The sequence below is a fragment of the Tenebrio molitor genome, chromosome 7, assembly GCF_963966145.1.
Source record: "Tenebrio molitor chromosome 7, icTenMoli1.1, whole genome shotgun sequence".
Taxonomy (NCBI): Eukaryota; Metazoa; Arthropoda; class Insecta; order Coleoptera; family Tenebrionidae; genus Tenebrio; species Tenebrio molitor.
Window position 1 is genome coordinate 14,887,322 of NC_091052.1, and position 20,789 is coordinate 14,908,110.

The 20,789-nt window shown below is 37.6% G+C and overlaps 1 protein-coding gene and 1 long non-coding RNA gene across 3 annotated transcripts in view; both read left to right on the forward strand.

Moving 5' to 3' along the window:
* Positions 1-15: 15 nt before the first annotated feature.
* On the forward strand, positions 16-2,120 carry LOC138135683 (uncharacterized). Its single transcript, XR_011161058.1, has 2 exons — positions 16-141; positions 1,744-2,120. It is a non-coding gene; the product is annotated as an uncharacterized lncRNA (long non-coding RNA).
* Positions 2,121-7,505: 5,385 nt separating this feature from the next.
* LOC138134838 (homeotic protein Sex combs reduced-like) overlaps positions 7,506-20,789 on the forward strand; it is a 31,623-nt gene continuing 18,339 nt past the window's right edge. Inside the window, exon 1 of one of the 2 annotated variants that reach the window (XM_069053382.1) lies at positions 7,506-8,508. In XM_069053382.1, the coding sequence (XP_068909483.1) occupies positions 7,824-8,508 (685 nt within the window). In that variant the 5' untranslated portion in view covers positions 7,506-7,823. The remainder of the gene's footprint in view (positions 8,509-20,789) is intronic. The other variant, XM_069053383.1, reaches the window with a different exon arrangement.

Here is a 20,789-nt window from a genome sequence, read left to right on the forward strand (position 1 = left end):
TAAGCATGCGCATCTCGAGCATCAAAGATGGCTGATCTAATGAGATAAACGGAGCGGTGCATCGTACATTTTCTTTGTTTTTTGGTGTTGTATTATTTATGCAAGTCGATGCGAGTGCGAGATTATGACGTTTGCTGCACGGTATGTACAGACACTTGTTAGTAACGCTAGATTAGATCAGTGTTTCGCGTGATGACCCCAACACAAATTTATTCAGTAATTATTTATCTCCCGGCGATTTTCTTGTCTTGTCCGATGATTATCGATCGTTTTGTAGGCACACACTCGCGCTTTTCCTCGTTCCCAAGAAAAATCGATGTGATGAGATGTGGCGGTCTCGCTGGCCGTTTCGCTTGAAAACTATTTAAACTGTCACTTTTCCCCGCACGCGTTCTCCACGTCCGGTTTTTATCACCCCAGTGCCGTAATTAGCACATTTGCGTTGGGGTTAAAAGTGCACGGTCGTTAATAACAACGTGTCAGTTTTTTCTGCATATATGGTGATACGCGAGGAATGTAAACAATAAAAAAACAACAAACAAAAATAGGTTAGAATGTGAGTGATCAGATACGGCACAGGCATGTCTACCCTTACATTTAATCGTTCGTCCGACGAAGATCATCAATAACGTCTGACAGTTGAACGGCAGTGAAAACTGGACCTTTGAGGTGAACATTCGCGACTTCTTTTTTTCTTTTAACGGTGCTAACCTCATTAAGAAACACGGGCAGGTGTTGGATGGCGGACGCAAAGGTCAATTGTTTCGTTAAAATTATTATTAGACGGAGTTATTTTTCTGGTAGTGGATGGTGTAGCCAAACAAATCATTTATCTTCAAGAGATAATTAATTTTAATAAAATATGCGCGAGAGAGTAGCGGGACGGGATTTTTAAATATTTGTTTCAACGGTTCCGACACACGAAACACGTTCTCTTAGATAAAAAAAAATCAACAGCCAAAAAGTTTTCCAAAATGTTTTCTAAGAAAAAATCTACTTGCACGATTCCTTTGCAAGAAATATTATGTGAGAGGTCAGCGCTTACCAGTTCATATTGTACGGTCAATATCCTGGAAAAAAAACATTCGAAATGATCACATCCTTGTTTAGTCACAACAGAGTCGATCTCAATATTAGGTAATTTAATTTTTAAAAGACTGCTTCGAGTCTTGTGTCCAATTTGTTTGTTGGGAAATTTTGCTGAGGTTCCAAGACTGTCAAAGTGGGTCAGTATCTAAAAACTCAGGTGAGATAATGATCTGGAAACACGACGGCGAAACACTTTAACTACCAGTGAGAATCCTGTCAAAATCTATTCGGTGATTCTTCAGTTATAAGCGCACAAGCGGTACATACATAAATACAAATTTTGCATACGAGTATAAAATGTCAAAAAATCGCGACACTATTTTTTATTTATTTTTTATTGTTGAAGAATATGCAAGTTGAGAAGCGCTAAAGATGTAATTTCCACTCTGTACATATATGTTAGAAACAAGTGAACTGTACGATGCATACGGTGTGAGGTGGTGAGAGCGCACCTTAAGAACCATAAATCTCAAAGATTTATTTTTTTTAATGGTTTCAAATAATTTGATTTAATAAATTTGCGATTTGTTTTGTAAGAGTTTCATTCGTATTATTATTATTATTATGAAGTTGAAGAAATTTTTAAGCGGACTCTTGAGTCGTCGGGACTGTTTCCATTCATGCGAGACATTGACATGTTTATTTTTCTTCCAGTTGCAGAACCAAAGTGGCCCTTCATGATAAGAAACAGATCTGTGATGGACTGATAATGGCCGATCTTTCATGGGGGAGAGGTAGCTTAATCATCGTTATTGAACTATCTTAATGGTTTGTATTGTCCACCGTTCGATATATCATGTGAGCCGTAATGGAATATTTATCTTCCTTCTGGTTTCCGCTGTATGATTCCGCATCAAACAACATCAGCACCACCACCGCGTGACCCTCCATATTGTTTTAATAAAGCTAATACGGTAATAACAATTTATGATAAAAGAATTCGGTGATATTTCAAGTGTCCACAATGACTCGATCGCATGTCGAACATATTTACAAATGTAATAGTCTCCAATAAAGGACGATCTAGATAAGTGTAGTGTCTCCACCTGTCCCACTCCCGACAAACTCCTCAAATTCTGGAAGTTGTCCCGATATTGGAAACAGCGCACTTCCATTAGACCAGATGTGCGGAGCGGGCCGTGAATATGCAGCATTGGGGTGTGTATTGGTACATAATAGGTTCAGTGACGTGTTCCACTAACCCTGACAGGAGGGTCGCGGGTCGGACAAAGCTCGGGGCGAAGGGAGAGAGTTGGGACCAAGCGCTGATGGATTACCCGGCCACCCTGTCAAACGCAAGATGGATCTGCCATTTTCAAACTTACTCTTTCCCAGCAAATAGTGCGATGACGGGACAAGGGTGAAGGCACGCGGTGCCCAATGGCCGGGAGGGGTGGGTCGCTAATTTCCTATCCAGAATGGAATCTGAATAACCAAATCACGCGAAATGACACCCAGCGAGAGCTTTCGCAGCTCCCAAGCTCCAAAATACTAGCAATTAAATATTTTTTTAAAAATCTCCAAGGATACACGAGTATTGAGTTCAACCAGGAAATGATCATGTCAAATATCCCACGTGCCATTTACCTTTAAAAATGTCTCTACTGCGCCTCAACACTTTTGTGCCTCTCAAAAAATTCCAAACTGTATAATTCGACAGATGACAGCTTTCGCTGGTGTAAACCACAGAGCTTTGACTAAAATTATTTTTGAAAAAATTCTCTTGTTTCCAACTAACTATTTAAAAATGTCCAAAAATACACAAATATTTTTTGGAAGCCAGTTCAACCAGGAAAATAATCATGTCAAATATTCCACGTGCTGTTTGTCTTTAAAAATGTCTGCACTGCGCCTCAACACTTTTGTGCCTCTCAGCTTTCGCTGGTCTAAAGCATAAAGAGCTTTGACAAAAATATATTTTTTTTAATTCTCTTATTTGCAACTATCTACATATTTAAAAATACGCAAATATTTTTTGGAAGCCAATTCAACCAGGAAATAATCATGCCAAATATCCCACGTGTCATTTGCTTTTCAAAATATCTCAGATCTTTTGCCTTTCTAAATCTGTCGGGCAATATTTGTATCATCAAATTCAATTTGATCAAATTTTAGTTTATAATTATTTTGAATAGAATCTAAAAAAAATGAAGACTTTGTACACAGGTGGAAATCCAAGGTCATATTATGAATCGCGATTGTTTAAGAGTTTCTCAAAGGAATGAAAGGTGATGTTAAAAAATATAATTGGACAGGTTTGATAAATGCATTCTTAATATCCTACTATTAAAGTGAAAATTTTTTTGTCTTTTGTTTATGGATTATTTTGCGCTTCGTCGAGCTATTTGGTCTCGTCTCAGTGCTCGTTCTCCTTGGTTGACTCTGCACAAAAAAAATATAAATTTTCAAATTCACTTGTTTCTAATTTAAAAAAGCGCCGGAGGAAAATATCCCGAAGATTTTGCAAAAGAAACAAAAATCTAAACGCTGGAGCAGTTTTTTTTTATTTTTAGATCTCAGTCTACCTTGGTATTTTTTTCTTTTCAAGGCTTCATTTTTCACACCAAAATTTTCCTCTTCGACTTTTTGCAAAATTCCAAATACACTGGTCTTGGCCATGTTTTGTCCAGATATGCGAATAATTCTGCAAACGGATCCTTGAAGAGTTCACTCCCGACTGATTTATGATCGAGATTTGCAAATAAGAGCCGATTGAAATTTTTTGCAAATTGCACCTGATAATGCCCCAATTAGCAAACGTCCGTCGACTAATGCCATCAGTAAAAAGAATCCTTCGACCAATTTTCAGCCTTAATTAGTGTTTATTAATGGATTGTGGTTTATTTCGCCATATAAATACCGGATTTACCGACAAACCCATGAATTGCATCGAATATGCCGCTCGCAGTTATGCATCTCTCTTGTCATTAGAATAAATTATAAACATTATGAATCACGTAATTGCGTGAGTAATATATGTGGCGGTTCCAAACACAAATCTCACCTTCGCGCTAACTCAAATTTTATTGTAATTAATCGGGGCTGATTATTCTCGAATTAATTACTTCCTAAACGGCGCTAATTCCACACAACAACAAAAGAAATCCACCGGTTTGTTATTTCCAGAGATGAATGAATAACCCGAGAGCTATTTTAAGAAATGGATGATTAAGCACGTGAAATTATCAAGGGTTTATGTGATGAAAGAGTTTATTTGCTGCGCTTCTAAATATTTTGATTTATACCAGAACTCGAAGAGTTTCCACAATGATTAATTGATTTTGTCCAGCCGCACTACTCGGTGAACCGATCAACAAGATTCGAATTTGGCGCCTCGCGCAGCGGCATCTCCCGTTGCCTGGCGCAAGAAGACTCAAGGTCGATGGATCAAAGACAAGAAGAAAATATGCAAGGGGCGAATTTTTGTCTCGGTGGCATTAAGGCAAGCCGCAAGTCGACCAAAATTCGCTTTTAAATATTGTCGTCTGGCTTGTAATTATTGCCATGGTTAGTTTTTGTCCTCAGGTTGCATAAAATGCCATTCAACGGAACCTTCATTAAGTATCCATTAGTTAAATGTGTGCAAAAATGTAGCCACAAAAACAGATGCGCGCGTACGTGTGTCATTACATTTTTATATAAAAGAAGAATTCGTGTCCTAAGGATAGTGATGACGGAAAGCGAGACGCAAATTGATATGATTATGATTTTTTCGACCAGACATCATAATCTGATTGGCGGTTTGGAACTGGTGCACAATGCAATCAATAATTACTGTGACACTGCTTTGTCCCAACTAATTTTATTAGAAATGGCCCCAATATGTTCCACGGTGGGACGGATTGTTGTCATTATTAAACTGCCTAATGATCATTTCAAATTGCTGCAATTAGATTTTTTTCTTGTGGCAGGTGCTGTCACTGTTCTCGTTGGAACTGGATAGCCGGTGGCTACTTCGACATAATTTATCTTTTATTTCGCTACTTACTTAATTGCCATAAAAACGTGTAAAATTTCCAACAGGAAACTTCAGACATCTTTAAAACTCGCACACATAATGCCACTCTCGATATTATTAATTGAGAATTGATTGCTAACATTTATCTTCTAATTTAATTATCTCACATCTAATCTGACAACTCTCTCACAACAAATTGTTGCAATCTGCTGTTACACCTTTAATAGTTTGTTCTGCAACAAAAAATTCTCTTGACACACTCTGAGTTCCTCTCATAATTGACAAATCTTGCCCAACTGTCACTTCCTCCAAAATGAGTAAACTGGAAGAAAAGATTTAAGTCTAAAGAGGAAGAAAGAAGTTATTGCAAAGCTAAGAGTAATTAGGTTCCCATATTTCATTGACGATCGGTGGTGCTCCTCAAGGGTCTTGTTAAGGACAATACTATTTCTCAAAAGTATACTGCAAAATCTTTGGTAGCAGTAGAGAAGTAAGTAGGATGTAAAATCTAGTCTTTTTAACTCGTTTTTAAAATATATTAAAAAGATATACCTATGTAAGTAAAGGTAACGATATAAATGCTGCTTTAGATTTCTAGTACAGTTGGTTGCAAAAAAAAGGGAACACTCAGAATAAAATTGATACATTTTTACATTTTTTTCATAGTGTGAAACCTTCTTACGAGAGATAGGTTAGAATAAGCGTCAAAATTCAATGACATTTTTAGAAATTATTTGATGGGTATTGTCAAGTAGACAATTAATTGACAAATGGACAAAACCAAATTTACTTTAGAAAAATTTCCGTTTTCCGTTTTTTTTGCAACCAACTGTACCTGGATACTATTTTTACCATTTTCTTCTAGTTTTATATAAATTTAAAAAAAATAAAATGTACCTACTCACCATACCGGCAGAACTGATTGTTTTTTTAATGTAAATCTGTACTTTCCAGAGCTTTAGAATTTTTTCATATAATTTTTTTGATATGCAGTAACAGGACGAAAGTTATTTATATGTACTTAATTTTGGAGCACTCTTCATTTTCAAAAAATAAAAATATGACAGTTAACGTAAAGAAAAATTAAGAATTATGTATTTGGTCGGGTCAGATGTGGTGTTTTTCTACGTTTTAGAACCCCACGAGTGCTTTTAGTGAGAACACCAGTGGTAAAATATATGCTATAGTACATAGCGTTCAAAAAATTTGTGCTCAAGTGTCTTGGCGCTTGCTTTTCTTTCTGTTAACCTATGGTATAGCTTCATCAGCTGTCAAAGTATAAATTTCAGACGTCATTTATTCAGCGAATAAGCTAGCGTCATGAAATTTTTTTTTTGCAAAAGCAAATATTTTTTGAAATAACCGACAAAAGAATCTAAGCGAGGTTATGTATCTGATGGAAAGTCAAAGTGTATCAACTAAAAAACCACTTACCTAATAGAGCTTGACCACTATTTTTTTTTTGAACGTTCGATACTTCGGACGGAGTCAAATAATTCGACTATAGGTACGTTAGTCGATGTATCATTTGAAAGTTGTTACTTAAGTGCCACAACGGCTTGTCAATTAAATTTTGAAGAGACATGAACTTGTAAGAAATAGGGAGAAAAGTGTAAAAACAGGAAAAATGTTGCTAAGTAAAGAAAATGCGATAGATTTTTTAAAATGTAATTCTTGTATCGGGCTGAATAAAAGTAAGAAAATAGATTGTCGTGTCCACATTTGAATAAATTTTTTAATGGTAACGAGTATTCGCTCTGTTTCAAGTTTGACCTTAAACATGAATATTTTAAAAATGAACTTTTAAATAATTTAAAATATCAATCTAGTGTTTTTTTGTTAGTTGCGAGCGAAGCTTTCGGAAGAAGTTTCTTTGGGTGGCATGCGAGGTCCTGTACTTACGTGTCTTTGAACTGATCGTTTTAAAAAAAAGAAAAAAGCGTTTAATTTGGCATCGACGAGGCGATCGAAGGAACGGTGGAAGAGCGTGATAAGGCGATCCAGGAGCTGTTTTATTCAAATCGGATCCATCAGCAACCGGGTCCTTATCGTGGTTTAATTGGTGTAACTCCTCCGTCGAGGTGAATTTAACGAGTCGACCGCGATGAAAACCCCAAAAAAAAAATATGTGTGGTCCGTCCCTCGCCCCCCGCGGCGCTCCACCTGAGAGGGACGAACGACCGAGCCGCATCTCCCTAATAAATAAGTTGGAATGATTCATTACGTTCCTGCTACCGGAATACGGGAAACACACACTGCTCAGCTGAGCGTCAAATCTTAAACAATTCACAAATTATCAATTTGAAAGTCCGGGTCCCGCCCCTCGCCCCTCCGAAACTCCACCCCGCGCGTGCGCCGCCGCAGCTCCAGCACGCCGCTCCGTGTGGAGTGTGCATGCCGGCGTGGAAGTCTCCCCCCCATTTGGTCCATCTCTGTTTTTCCCGCAGACATCGCGAGTAGTGTCTCGGTCCTGTTGGAGTCCTCGCCCCGCGAGGATCGCATTCTCGCATACTAAACCCAATCAAAGTGCGGTATTGGGCAGTCGTGGCGCCGCTACGCAACCGTCTCGACGCGACGTCCATCACTATCACATAAACCTCCACGTGTGACGGTCGATGGTAGTTCTTGAGCGTCGTCGATGTAGTTCCTCGGGCGCGATGTCATTCGGTGGTACTTGAGCCCAGTCGGACAGTTCCAGGCCACGTGCCAGTGTTGTGCCCAGTGCCCAGACTAAGACAGTGCCCCAAGCCTATGATGTAATAGCACTTGATCGAAGATGAGTTCGTACCAGTTCGTCAACTCCTTGGCCCAGTGCTACGGCCAGCAAGCCCGCGCCGGGGCCGAGCAGCCCCACCAGGCCTCCAGCCCCGGGGGCGACTACTACAACCCGAACGCGGCCGCCTCCACCTACCCGCCGGCCTGCTACTCGCCGCCCCAGGTGGCCCCGCAATACCCGCAGCACCCGTACGCGACCCCCGCGCCCGGCCACGGCCTCCAGCCCACCATGGGCGACTACACCCAGCTGCAGCCGCAGCGCCTCCAAGGCGGCACCACCCACCTGCACCACGCCAGCCCCGGCGCGCAGAGCCCCGGCATGCTCAACCCCTCGGCCAGCTGCAAGTACGCCGACTCGACCTCCTCCACGGGGGTGGCCTCGCCGCAGGACCTCAGCACCAACGGAGCGCCCACCAGGAGCACGCCGCCGCTCTCGACCGCGCAGAGCACCAGCACCGCCACCAAGAGCTCGGGCCTCACGTCGCCCCTCTCGGTCAGCACCTCGCCGCCGGGGAAGGCCGCCACCGGCTCCTCCACCGCCTCGCAGAACTTGTCCTCGCCGGCCTCCAGCACCAGCTCCACTTCGAGCAACGAGAAGACCGCCAACAACAACAACTCAAAGAGCGGCAGCTCGAGCAACCCGCCGCAGATCTACCCCTGGATGAAGAGGGTTCATCTCGGACAAAGTAAGTGCGCTCGTGTAAATCATGGGGTGTCGGTAGGGGCGATAAATCAAGCGGCCGCCACTTGCGGCTTAAATATTGATAATCCGACCATCTTACGGCAATCTCTCAAGAACCACTTGTGGATCCGCTTTTGCTGATTTAGATGTAAACGCATCCATCCAATTACGAATGATGGTTCGCCAATGAGATAATAACACACTCGAGACTCCCGGGGCATGGGTCTCGACGGTAAAAAATGTTCACCGCCCCTGCAAAACTTGACACTTACCTCCAACGGCTCAACAAAACGAAAACAATCCCACCATTCAGCAATCTATAATTACGACTGCATTTACAGATAACAATTGCATTATGCGTCTCGTCTTATTCTCGTGCACTCGATAAATTAGCCCTCGATGCCCGCCTATTATCGCCGTTCGAAAAAAAACTGCCCCGCTCTTCCATAAATCTTCCCCAAAGTAAACCTACCTATTGTGTGATAAATTGAAATGGGGTGTAAATTTCATACGGTAATACACACATCATAACTCCTTAAACCGCCTCGCTTTAAACCGCCCCGAACAAAGGGATGTTGCTTTCCTACGAACCGCAACGTCTCAGGTAATCAACGATTTCGTCGCCCGACCGCTCCACAAACCTTCCCCCGGGACCCTATCTCGAGCTGATCCCATTTTTAATTGGAGGCGGCGCGACTCGGGCGTGGCGGTTCGATTCGATCATAATCGCAATCAAAAAATTTTCCACGCCATTTCTGTACATCCCCGATTGATTACGGCCACGATGTAATCGCGATCTCTGCTGTCGGTAAACAAATGGGCGGCTAAATTGCCAGACTGCAACAAACTAATTAAGATGTGGGCATGCATTGCACTCTTCTTACACCGATTTATCTATCGTAATGGTTCGATTAAACGGACCAATCGGTCGCGTTCATTCAATTTCCATCACATTTTTTGACGGATTCGGTGGCGAAATGCCCCAACAGCATTCGCACCAATCCCCCTTCGACGACAAGAATTTTTTGCCATTTTATTCCACCTCTTCGGCGAGATTTTAACTACTTTTTGAATTATTTGTGCAGGTGAAGATTAGCGTAAGTGCGCGACGACAAAAACCACCCTTCTAATTGAATTTGTCTATAAATAGAAAAAGCCCATTAGCACCGCGTTACGTGGTGATTAAAATAATTGTTCAAATCGTTGACTTTAATTTTTTTATTTTGTGCAAGTCGGCGGATGTGGAATAAATGAGGGGGGTTTGCATGCAAAAGCACAAAGAAAACTTTGCCCAACTAGCATTTGTCAAGTTCTGAATCTGTACCTAAGACGTGTTATTGCAATAGAACTAAATTAAAAAACGACTCTTGAGCTTGGAATTTTATTGCAAATTATTTGTGTCCAAAATGGACAACGGAAATGATTCAGGGAAATTAAGAAGAGAGTGAACTTTCATTTAATTTCATGGAATTAATTTTTAAACTGTTTAATTTCATATTTTCTATGCATTTTTGGCAGACTTTTACCAATCGTAATAAATGATGATCAGCAACAACAAATTTTAAAGAAAAAATAAATTACACCATTTAAAATATTTTTGGTGAAAATGAAAGCACAAAGAAGCTCTGACAAACATCTAGAAAAGTGTAAAGAACAAAATCGTACAAGATTGTCCTTTCGCGAGGCATAAAATTAAAAGTATGTAATAACTAGTAAACATTTTTTAAAATTATATTTTATGAAAGTTCTCTCATATTTGTCCATTACCTAGGCAAAAGATAAATCTCTGAAATTTCTGCTTTTTTTCTCCTTTGCAATTCTAACTCAATAGCTTTTGAAAATTATTTACAAAAAATAGTTCCGCCAGAGAAACTTAAAAAGAAGACTCTTTTGCCGCTTTAGAGATACACTTTAAAGCTTTTAAAACATCGATTTTCTACTTGCAAATCATTTGCCGCGCAGCTACTCACAATTCTATTTTTTTAATAATGAAAAGAATATTTTTTAGGGTTGTGCAGACATAAAAGAGGGTTGGAATGGTTTGAGAATCATTTGTCATTTGTTTAGATTTCTGTCCTCGCTCTTGATCATTTTGAGAAAAACTTTGTCACTTTTACATTTGTTAGAAACAATTTTTTATTTCGACAATTTTTAAAATTTAATCTAAGCGAAATCAAAAGAGCTCTCTCGATATTTGTACACTAGGTATAAGATAAATTATCTGTCTAATACAAATAAGAAGACTTTTGTTTTTTCTCTTGACAAATTAATTGAAATCAAAAAATTAAAAAATAAATCTGGAACTTTCCGAATTCATTTCCGCTTAAAGAAAAATGCATAAGTTTTTAGTATCTACATTCTTTTCGAATTATCTAAAGCCATTTCCTGTGAAACGCCACACAATGAATTTTTTATTAAATATAAAAAAAAAATTGTAAGGTAGACAAACACAGAAGGGGGTTAAAATGGTCGGAGTCATTTGTCATCTATTCAAATTTTCCGTCTTCGTCCTTGCTTTCCTGCCATCCTACGATTAGTGACCATTTACCTGTGCCAAAAGTCATTAAGAAACCATTCCTTTGAAAGTGGACCACCCGGTACAACAAAATCAGGCCAAATCAGATAAAACCAGTGAAAGCGATATTTTTGAAAATTACAAATTTCAGTTTCACTCTTTTTTATCACGCAGTGTACATAAAATTTGTTTGGTGTGTTATTAAAGTTTCGTCACATTTTCCAATCGTTGCCCAATAAATAATAATAATTAATTCTCCACCGCATTATTTACGACTTTTTCTAGTGGCGTCCAAATGAATTTTATTTATGTGCGCTTACCTGCGTAATTATATGCAAATAGAAATTAAGCGGACTTTAACTAATCACACTTGGTAATTAATAGCAATCACACCCGGTGGAAGCGTTCTTAAGTGGTGCTAATTAGAAAAATAAATAATCCGGACGCGTTAAATCCGCGCATCCGGAGTAATAATTTCGATTGTGTATTTTCCGTTGGTCGGGATTTAATCGTCGGGCCGAAAATTCCCACATTCGTTCCCGCCGCTTCCAGCTGAAGGGCTTTTATCTCCCGACTTGGTTTTATATCGATGGTGAAGCAACACCGTGACTTCAACAGGTGTATATATTTTGCGAGCGTCTGCACAATCGAATATAAACCCTGTTGGGTAATAATGCGGGCAGGAGCAATGGCTTGTGACCCCAGGGCCATAAATATCCCGGGAGTCTTCGGGATTGCGCCACTCGGGTGTATTCTCTGGCGGCGAACATGTGTTTTGTTCCAGATGCATCTTAATGCCTTTTCAATTTTAAAACGTCTACAATTACGCCGTTTCGGACTCGTTTCCGGTCCTTTCTTTACTAGATTTATCGCCTCTCGGAAAACTCCAAAATTCGATGCGAAACTATCGCCCGATTTTTAATTGGCGACGACCAGTTTTTGCGTTTAATTGGGTGGAGATTAATGAATCTGATTTCAAACGTGGCGAGCTTTCAGATAAATTGCTAGACTTTCATCAAAATCTAACGCATGAGTTATCTGTGCGTGTTAAGTGGTAGGTTGCATACAATTTTCGGATTAATTGCCAGATATGGAAAGTTGTTGTGTGTGAAAAATTTTGCTGAGGAAGACATTTTATAAAATTAATCCAGGTTCATTTAAAAAAATATATAACATCTTGAAACTTTTGTCGATCTTCCAAAGGAAGTGTAATCTAGAAATGATCATTATTTTTATTCTTGGATCAAAATTATTTCAGAAAAAAATACTACATAATTCTCAGCACTTGAAAAGCAAAAAATCTTACTCTACAATGTTTTTCTTAAACGTCAATTTATCTACTCAGAGATGTAAAAAACTCCTATTTACCCATATGTCATAAATATCTCTTTACAAAAATTGTAGAATCTAAAGAGCTAATTTTTGTGTATTTTTGTATTTATTGCATTTTGTATTGTATTCACAATTGTCCAACTAAAACATATAATTTAATCAATATTTAACAAATAAATAAAATGGACATAATAATTCGCTGACAAATTTCACTGTTGCGTTTGGAAATGCAATGCTACTGTCTCATTAAATGTGTCTGAACTGTACATTATTTGTCACATAATATATTTCAGTCTATATGTTTAAAATGTATACTTATACCTATGTTGTTACAAAATGTACACGGTGAACTTAGTAAAACTGACAAAAATGCACTAGACATTGACGCTATTTATAACCTCAAACTTAGATAAAGACAACCTAATTCAACAGACGGCTTTACTACTGATTTAAATGCAAAATTTCCATGGCCTCCCATTGTGCCAACACAACGTGAATGCATTTTACATCATTGTGACAAAACATAAGCAGTGATCCACAATATTTTATTTTGTTTTTTTAAATTTGAAAAATTATAAATTTAAGACAAACGATATATTAAATATTCGGAATAACTTCTGTCTTATTAAACAAAAATAAGAAATTGTAAAATATACACAGATGCCCAGAATAAAATCGATTTTTTTAGAAACTCAGTGTAAAAGATTTCTGGTTCCATTCTGTAGCAAGCAAATTATACTTGGACACATTAGTAATTCATTAATAATTTTTAAACTGTACAGATATTTTTCAAAATACATATACACAGATGCCCACAATAAAATGAATTTTTTTAGAAACACCTCACAAGATAATTAATGACTAAAAATGTTTACTTTCTTAACGTTCGTTGTTCCATTCTGTTATGAAGAAACTAAGTATTTAAGCCAATATATTTACTTTATTAAATATGTTTAAATTGTAGGTACATGATTGTTACAAAATATACACAGTGAGCCACGATAAAATACATATATTGCTTCATACCATAATAAAAGAGCTGTAAATATAATTGAAGATCTTGAGATCTCGTTATAAATATTTAAATTTATTTAATGCTATTTAAACTCTTACACGATATACACAGTTGCTCATAATGAAATCGATTTTTACGAAACACTTAAGACATAAAACGCATTCACGTCAATTTTGGTATAACGGAAGGGCATGTAAATTTTACATTTAATTTGGTAGTAAAGCTGTCTGTTGAATTAGGTTATGTTTTTCTAAGTTTGAGGTTATAAACAGCGTCAATGTCTAGTGCATTGTTATCAGTTTTACTAATTTGCAAAAAAAGAATACTCAGACATCATGTAGGCACTTTCGTGACGGAAATCGAACAGTATGTCCAACGTTAAAAAATAAATCATGGCCTCCCATTATACTAAAACTTAATAATATTTATACATAATAATAATTTGAGTATTTTGATCAGTGCGATAGAACCTGAACTTGCATTTTTGTATTAATTCTAAGAAAAGCTGGAGTTCTCGAAGCTGTCCAGAAATGTAAACGACAAGTATTTCCCTGAGACTTGATAATTTTTTTCATGGTACCGACTATGACATCTCTGACAACCATTTCGGATCTGTCATTTGCTTCCGCCCTCCTCCCGTCTTTTTGTGTCCAACCCGACCAGCAGATTTATCGCTTCCGCTAAATCTCGTAGCGTCTTTTCCGTCCATAATTTTCGATTAGTGCCCCGTGACATTAATTAATCGTATTAAACCGTCATTAATCCAATGGGAGCCACATAACAAGTCGAAAATTTATAAATGATTATCCAGCGCTTACCGTTCGTTAGGGGTTGTAAATGTCGCGAGGGGAGCCACAACAGATGGTTTTGGTGACGTAACGTGTTGTTAAAAATGGAAATTGGAAGAGTGAACGGTCTGGTTGTAAAATATCGATAGTACATGTAGATAATGCGGAACCGTGACTTTAATAGACAAGTAATGACAGCCCGTTGGGTGTCGAAAAAGTGAGAAAATTTGTACACTTTCGACATAACCTTCTATTATAGTCTCGTTAACAGGGATAGGATCGATTCGGCTCATAAATAGTTAATTTGGGAATTTTTAGAGGGATTTTCAGGCGCGAGTTTGTCTAAATAGCTCGAGAAAGTGACTGCGGATGCAGAAAGACCGCTCTTATAATAAATTTCCCAAAGTATGCAAACACACTTCAACACTTACATATTTGTTCGGTTTCTCACATGAAAGTCTGTTGTAAATTAGGTGCGGTACATTTACGTTACGGCGATTTATATAAAACAATTTATTGCCGTGCGAGTGGCGTGGGTGGTGCATGGTATAATATGGTCGGCTCGGGCACGAGGGATACAAATTTTACCGACATATCTCTATACAATTCTTATTAGTGTAACGATCGTGGCTCCCTTATTAGGGAATCTGACACATTTCCACAATTAAATGTGCCAAAAACGGTTACAAATCAAAAATGAACGAAGCTTACCGTGAAAAAAAAATTGCTTTTCAAATTAATTTGTTCAGTGTAGTCGACAAAACAATTTCGTTCTTTCTGAAGTAAGATTATGCATTTTTGCGACCGATTCAATTTTAATCTGGAGAGCAAGAAGAAATCGGAAAGTGCCAGATCAGGACTGTAATTTCATGTGATAAAAGATGAAGTTTTGTTTGTTAAAAAATATACACAGTTACCCGAATGAAATATGTAAAAAAATGACATAAAGATCACGATTTTTTGGCGCATCCCCTTGTAGTATTAGCTGTCTCATTAAAGATGTTTGAACTGTAAAAAAATACACAGTTAATTAAGAATATTTTCTTTCGTAACATTCTTTATTCGAGCTGTGGTAAAGAAATTAGCGATTTGGGGACCACATTTTTCTTTACAAGATATACACAGTGTTTCACAAAAAAACGTATCTTCAAAATATCTCTAAGCTCTAAATAGTGAATGAAGGAATTATGTGTTTGAAGGCACTTCAGTCTCATTAGATAAAAATAAGACATTGTAAAATGTACACAGTGACTCACAATAAAATGGAATTTTTTAGAAACATAAATTCCTTGTTCAATGCTACAGTAATGACATTTTGATTTAAAGAGATAACCAATTATCCAATAATTTTGCTACTGAAACCTACAAATGTGTAACTAATAAGAAACGAAACTTTTGAGAGGTACATTGCTATGTACCTCTCTGCATTCGCTTTGCACCGATTTATCTAAATAATAGTTGCAACGGGTTCAAATTTTGAGAAGGAAAGAACCCATATCTTCTTCGCTACACTTCAAAATTACCTAACTGTGGCGATTCATTTTTAGATTCAGGTTCAAATGCTTTTGTGACATTGAAAATTATTTTGGAGGTACCACCCAATGTACCATTCCACGCATTGTTGCTTTTGAACATCTGTTAAAATAAGGGGTAGCAGCAAAATTACTTTGACGCCTAAATTATCGAGCAAGATGTTGTTAATACTAGTCATTGTAGCACCCAGGGTACTTCTTATGATTATGTAGATGACTCGGTTATCATTTTGTACCATTCTTTAGTCAGTAGAATTTGATCGTCCTTCACGTGAAGCGTCGTTAAATGTTAATTTCGTTGTTTTATACAGTTCCTTGGGAAAGTACTTCCTTGGTAAAAGGCGAACGAAGCCTTTTGATGCAGATTTTCAAGGCGAGAATTTTTAAAATCACTTATTTAAAAAATTGTAGAAAACTAACGCTGACAGTTATTGAACATTTCATTCACAGGGTACATTGCTATGTACCCTTCTGCATTCGTATTACATTGATCATTATTAAAGAATAGTTGCAACGGGTTCAAATTTTGAGAAGAAAAGAACCTACAGCTTCGTGTGGCGATTCATTTTTAGATTCAAGTTCAAATGCTTTTATCACATTGAAGACTATTTTGGAGGTACCACCTAATGTACCATTCCACGCATTGTTGCTTTTGAACATCTGTTAAAATAAGGGGTACTTAGAAGCAAAAAATTATTTTGACTCCTAAATTATCGAACAAGATGTTAATACTAGTCAATTTAGTACCCAAGGTACTTCTTATGATTATGTAGATGACTCGGTTATCATTTTGTACCATTCTTTAGTCAGTAGAATTTGATCGTCCATCACGTGAAGCCATCACGTGAAGCGTCGTTAAATGAAACAAGTTAATTTCGTTGTTATAAACAGTTCCTTGGGAAAGTACTGCGTTGGTAAAATGCGAACGAAGCCTTTTCATGCAGATTTTCAAAGAGATAATTTTTAAAATCACTTTAAATGGATATCTATCACGCAACACTTATTTAAAAAAATTGTAGAAAACTAACGCTGACAGTCATTGCAAAGAAATGATAGCTGTCATTGTACGAAAGAATGAACATTTCATTCACATTACATTGATTATTATTAAAGAATAGTTGCAACGGCTTCAAATTTTGAGAAGGAAAGAACCTTCGTGTGGCGATTCATTTTTAGACTCAAGTTCAAATGCTTTTGTCACATTGAAGACTGTTTTGGAGGTACCACCCAATGTACCATTGCACGCGTTGTTTCTTTTTGAACACCTTTTACAATAAGGGGTACTTAGAAGCAAAAAATTTCCATCGAGGAAGATGTTGCTAATACTAGTCATCCTAGTACCTGAGGTACTTCTTATGATTATGTAGATGACTCGGTTATCACTTTGTGTCAGTAGAATTTGATCATCCTTCACATGAAGCGTCGTTAAATGAAACAAATTAATTTCTTTGTATTAGTTGTATACAGTTCGTTGAGAAAGTACTTCGTTGGTACAAGGCGAACGAAGCCTTTTGTTGCAGATTTGCAAGGATATAATTTTTAAAATCACTCTAATTGGACAGCTACTACGCAACACTTGTTTAAGAAAAATTGTAGGAAACTAACGCTGACAGTTATTGCAACGAAATGATAACTGTCAATGTACGAAAGAATGAACATTTCATTCACAGTCTATTTAATTCTGTGCATGCGTTAATACCCAGATTACACTAAAAGTTTCTATAATCTAGTCAAACAAATGTTATTTGTAAAATATTTTTGTTTTCCATTATTCAGGATTCAGGATTATTCATCATTCATTTGATGGAACTAGTCAACAAAAGTAAAAAAACACTGTTTTTGGGGTACCTACTAATAACAAGAATTTTGAAACATTCAGAATTTTGATCAGTACTAGAAAATCACAAATCAAGTATTATCTTTTTTAATTTAAGGGCTAGGAAGAATCGCAAGGTGTCAAGTCGGTACAGTGAGGAGGATGTTGTGACAATTTTACTTCTGAAGCTTCCAAAAATTGTGCAGTAAAAGTGTAGCTTGGCATGGTGCAAATGTTTCTCACTTTCAGAACGCCGTTAACTGCAAAAAGATTTTTGCATTATCCCTACACTTCTAGATTGCTTCATATTGACTAGATCAGAGTATGCTGGAAATTCCCATTGTCGCAATTCAGATCTAAATCAAATCTATAAATTTCACGGTGAGGTATTTTTTAGAAGTACCTTCATCTTATTTTGTTAGAGCTTCTTTCTACCATTTGATGCATTGCGACTCTAGAATATTTCTTAAATCTAATGGCGATTAGGTTATTTTCTGTCATTCTTAGAACAAATCTCCTCTAAGTGAAACCTTCTTCCAGTTGTAAAAAAATATGTTTTATTCTATACAGTTAATTACAAGAATAATAAGAATCTATTTGCCAAAAAGGTCATCCTTCATAAGCAATTTAACAAAAAAAAAAACATGCATCTGAACATCAGATAAAACAAGAACTTTTATTAACATACATTTATCCAAGTTCTTTCAACACTTCCAAACACCAATGAGAGCGATACCCTCAAGAGGTTACATCGTTAACGGATAATAACATCGATTGTAATTTACATAACGAACAATTAAAAATATCATAATCGTTAGCAAAATTATTAATTGCTCTAGTTAGTTTAATTTGTTTAATTATAAATAATATAATTTTTTTGGAATTTTTATTTTATAATTATACGGTGGCCCCACTACGATGAAAGCGGGGTCATCATTTGATCAGTGAAGTTAAGCAGTAAGGAGTGTGGTGCCGTGTTTGGATGGGTGACCGCCGGGAAACGAAACTTCAATACTTCATAATTTCATTATTGAATCTAGTATTGTGGATGTCTTGTACAAAGTGGGCGTACAGCAAAATAAACGATAATATAAAAAATTATGCTTTCAAAGGAATTGTCATTACTTGATAAAAATGCCCGTAATGATAAATAAATCCGGGCTCAATGCTGTGCCACCTTCATTGAAATAATTAATCGGTTCTAATCTTTAATTCTCGATGACAAAGCGTTCAGTTAGAGAATTAATTTCTTATCGGTGTTGTATGAACGCCTTCGACGCGAAAACTTCCAATAAAAACACCCAGCCAGGTGTAGATTATTTGAATTTTTTTCGTCACCGAGTAGAATCTTTGATTTCTATTTTGTCATCGCTGACCCGAAATCGCTATTAAACCGTTGCCCATTATCACCACCGTAATCGCTCCCATAAAACCACCTTTACCATCCGCGAGAATTCTTTTGTAGCGGGCATGGTACAATTGAAATTAATTGCCGTTTCATTTATCCTCACCTTGTTGTCATAGCGCTAAGTGCCGTGTCGCATCCGCATCTGACGCAAAGTACCACCGTCTAATGGTACTAGTTCGGCGCGTTTGGTACTCCGAGCTGGGGACGATTAAACTGTCCCAATTAAAAATTATAATCCCATCTATCAATCGGCAACCGAAGCAAAACAAATTATCGCACCGATCACATACACCGGCAGGAACTACCGAGACCCACACGCACAGAAACAGGAGATTAACCCGACAAGTCTATCAATCACACGAATACGCCGACGAACAGGGCAAAGGATCCCTCGTACCCCACGATCCGCCAACAAAAAAAATTCAAAACTAGTCGCCACTTAAAGCTGAAATCATTTCGTTGTGATGGTGTGTTGCGTCTATGTCCTCGCGCAATCGCGTAAATCTACCCTAACATCAAACATTTATGTGCGTAAAGGTAGCGGCTGTCGTGATCCGCAAGCGCAACAAACAAAATCAAATCCAGTCGGTATTTAAAATTGTGACAGTTTAATTAATTGCGGTACGTTGCGTTTATGTAAAAATTGTAAATGTAGAAAAAATGTTGAAAAATTTCAGCGCCAACTTGGACCCCACACAAATAAGAAAAAATGTTCAAAATTGGATTATCGTCTAGGCGATTTGTTTGCGCCCGTGTCTAGGCAATCTGTGTCAATAATTGATTTATTTTATTGTTTATAAAAATCCAACCCACTTGTGTCGTAATATGCTTTTCATAATTTAAAACACAGGACAGTCAAAGCTTCGCTTAGCAAATTTAAATGCAAATTAAAATGTGGTATTTTCAATTAAGAAATTAAATGTAAATCTAGAACAATACCAGTTAATCTAATTTTAATTCGGACAAATTCACACCTAGGCCCGTCCAGTTGATGGTTTTGGAAAAAGTTGTTCAGATTAATTATTTTGTATCGACGAAACTTTGTAATCGGGTAAACAATTATCAAAGCAATTTGGAGGAGAGTGAATCGATAACGCTAATGAAAATGGCTGGTTTAATCGAATTGTTTAGAATAGCATATCGCGTGATCTGTGCCATTTTAAAATCCAAACACCTGTCCCAGCACTTAGACTCCTGTGTGGACTCTTTGTAACGTAACGTAACGTTCATGAACTTCAATAGACCATAAAAGATTTATTTATCTGTGCGTAAATCAAAACAAATATGCTTCGAGTGCCAAGAGTTAAATCCGCGCAGTAGTTTTTCGAAAAACCGAAATAAATCGCAGTCGCGGTTTCTTGAACCCAAAAAGGTCCAAATTAATTTTGGAAATTGTTGGAGCCGTCGCGTGACTAGAGGGACGGTTCCAGGTTAATGACTTATTTTAGGGGTAATAAATCTTTCCCTAATTGATTCTATTTCCCCGAGTGTTTAATTTTTCCTGTGCGGGTCATACAATAAAAATGCAGTCGGCTAAGTGGACAATCTGGGTATTCGGGGTTGCGCAAAAGTCTTCGTTTTGGGCGGCTTTGTCGGCGCGTTATCCGCGACTCGAATTAATTATCTGAAGAACTGTTAACATCTCGACAAACAAGAATACGCATGAGGTCCATACATCACATTTATTGTTGCAACCTGTGAAATCTTGGGACGCGTTAATCGAAGCCCGAATGTCCATCGGTGGACCTACCGGGCCGCCGACACAGAACGCACCATCAATCACTCAAAGAGTTGAAACAAAGCGGATAAAAGCAGCGGGAAATACGAACTATGAGCCTCTAACGAGACCATGCTTAGCGAAAGACTGAGCATTGTACGC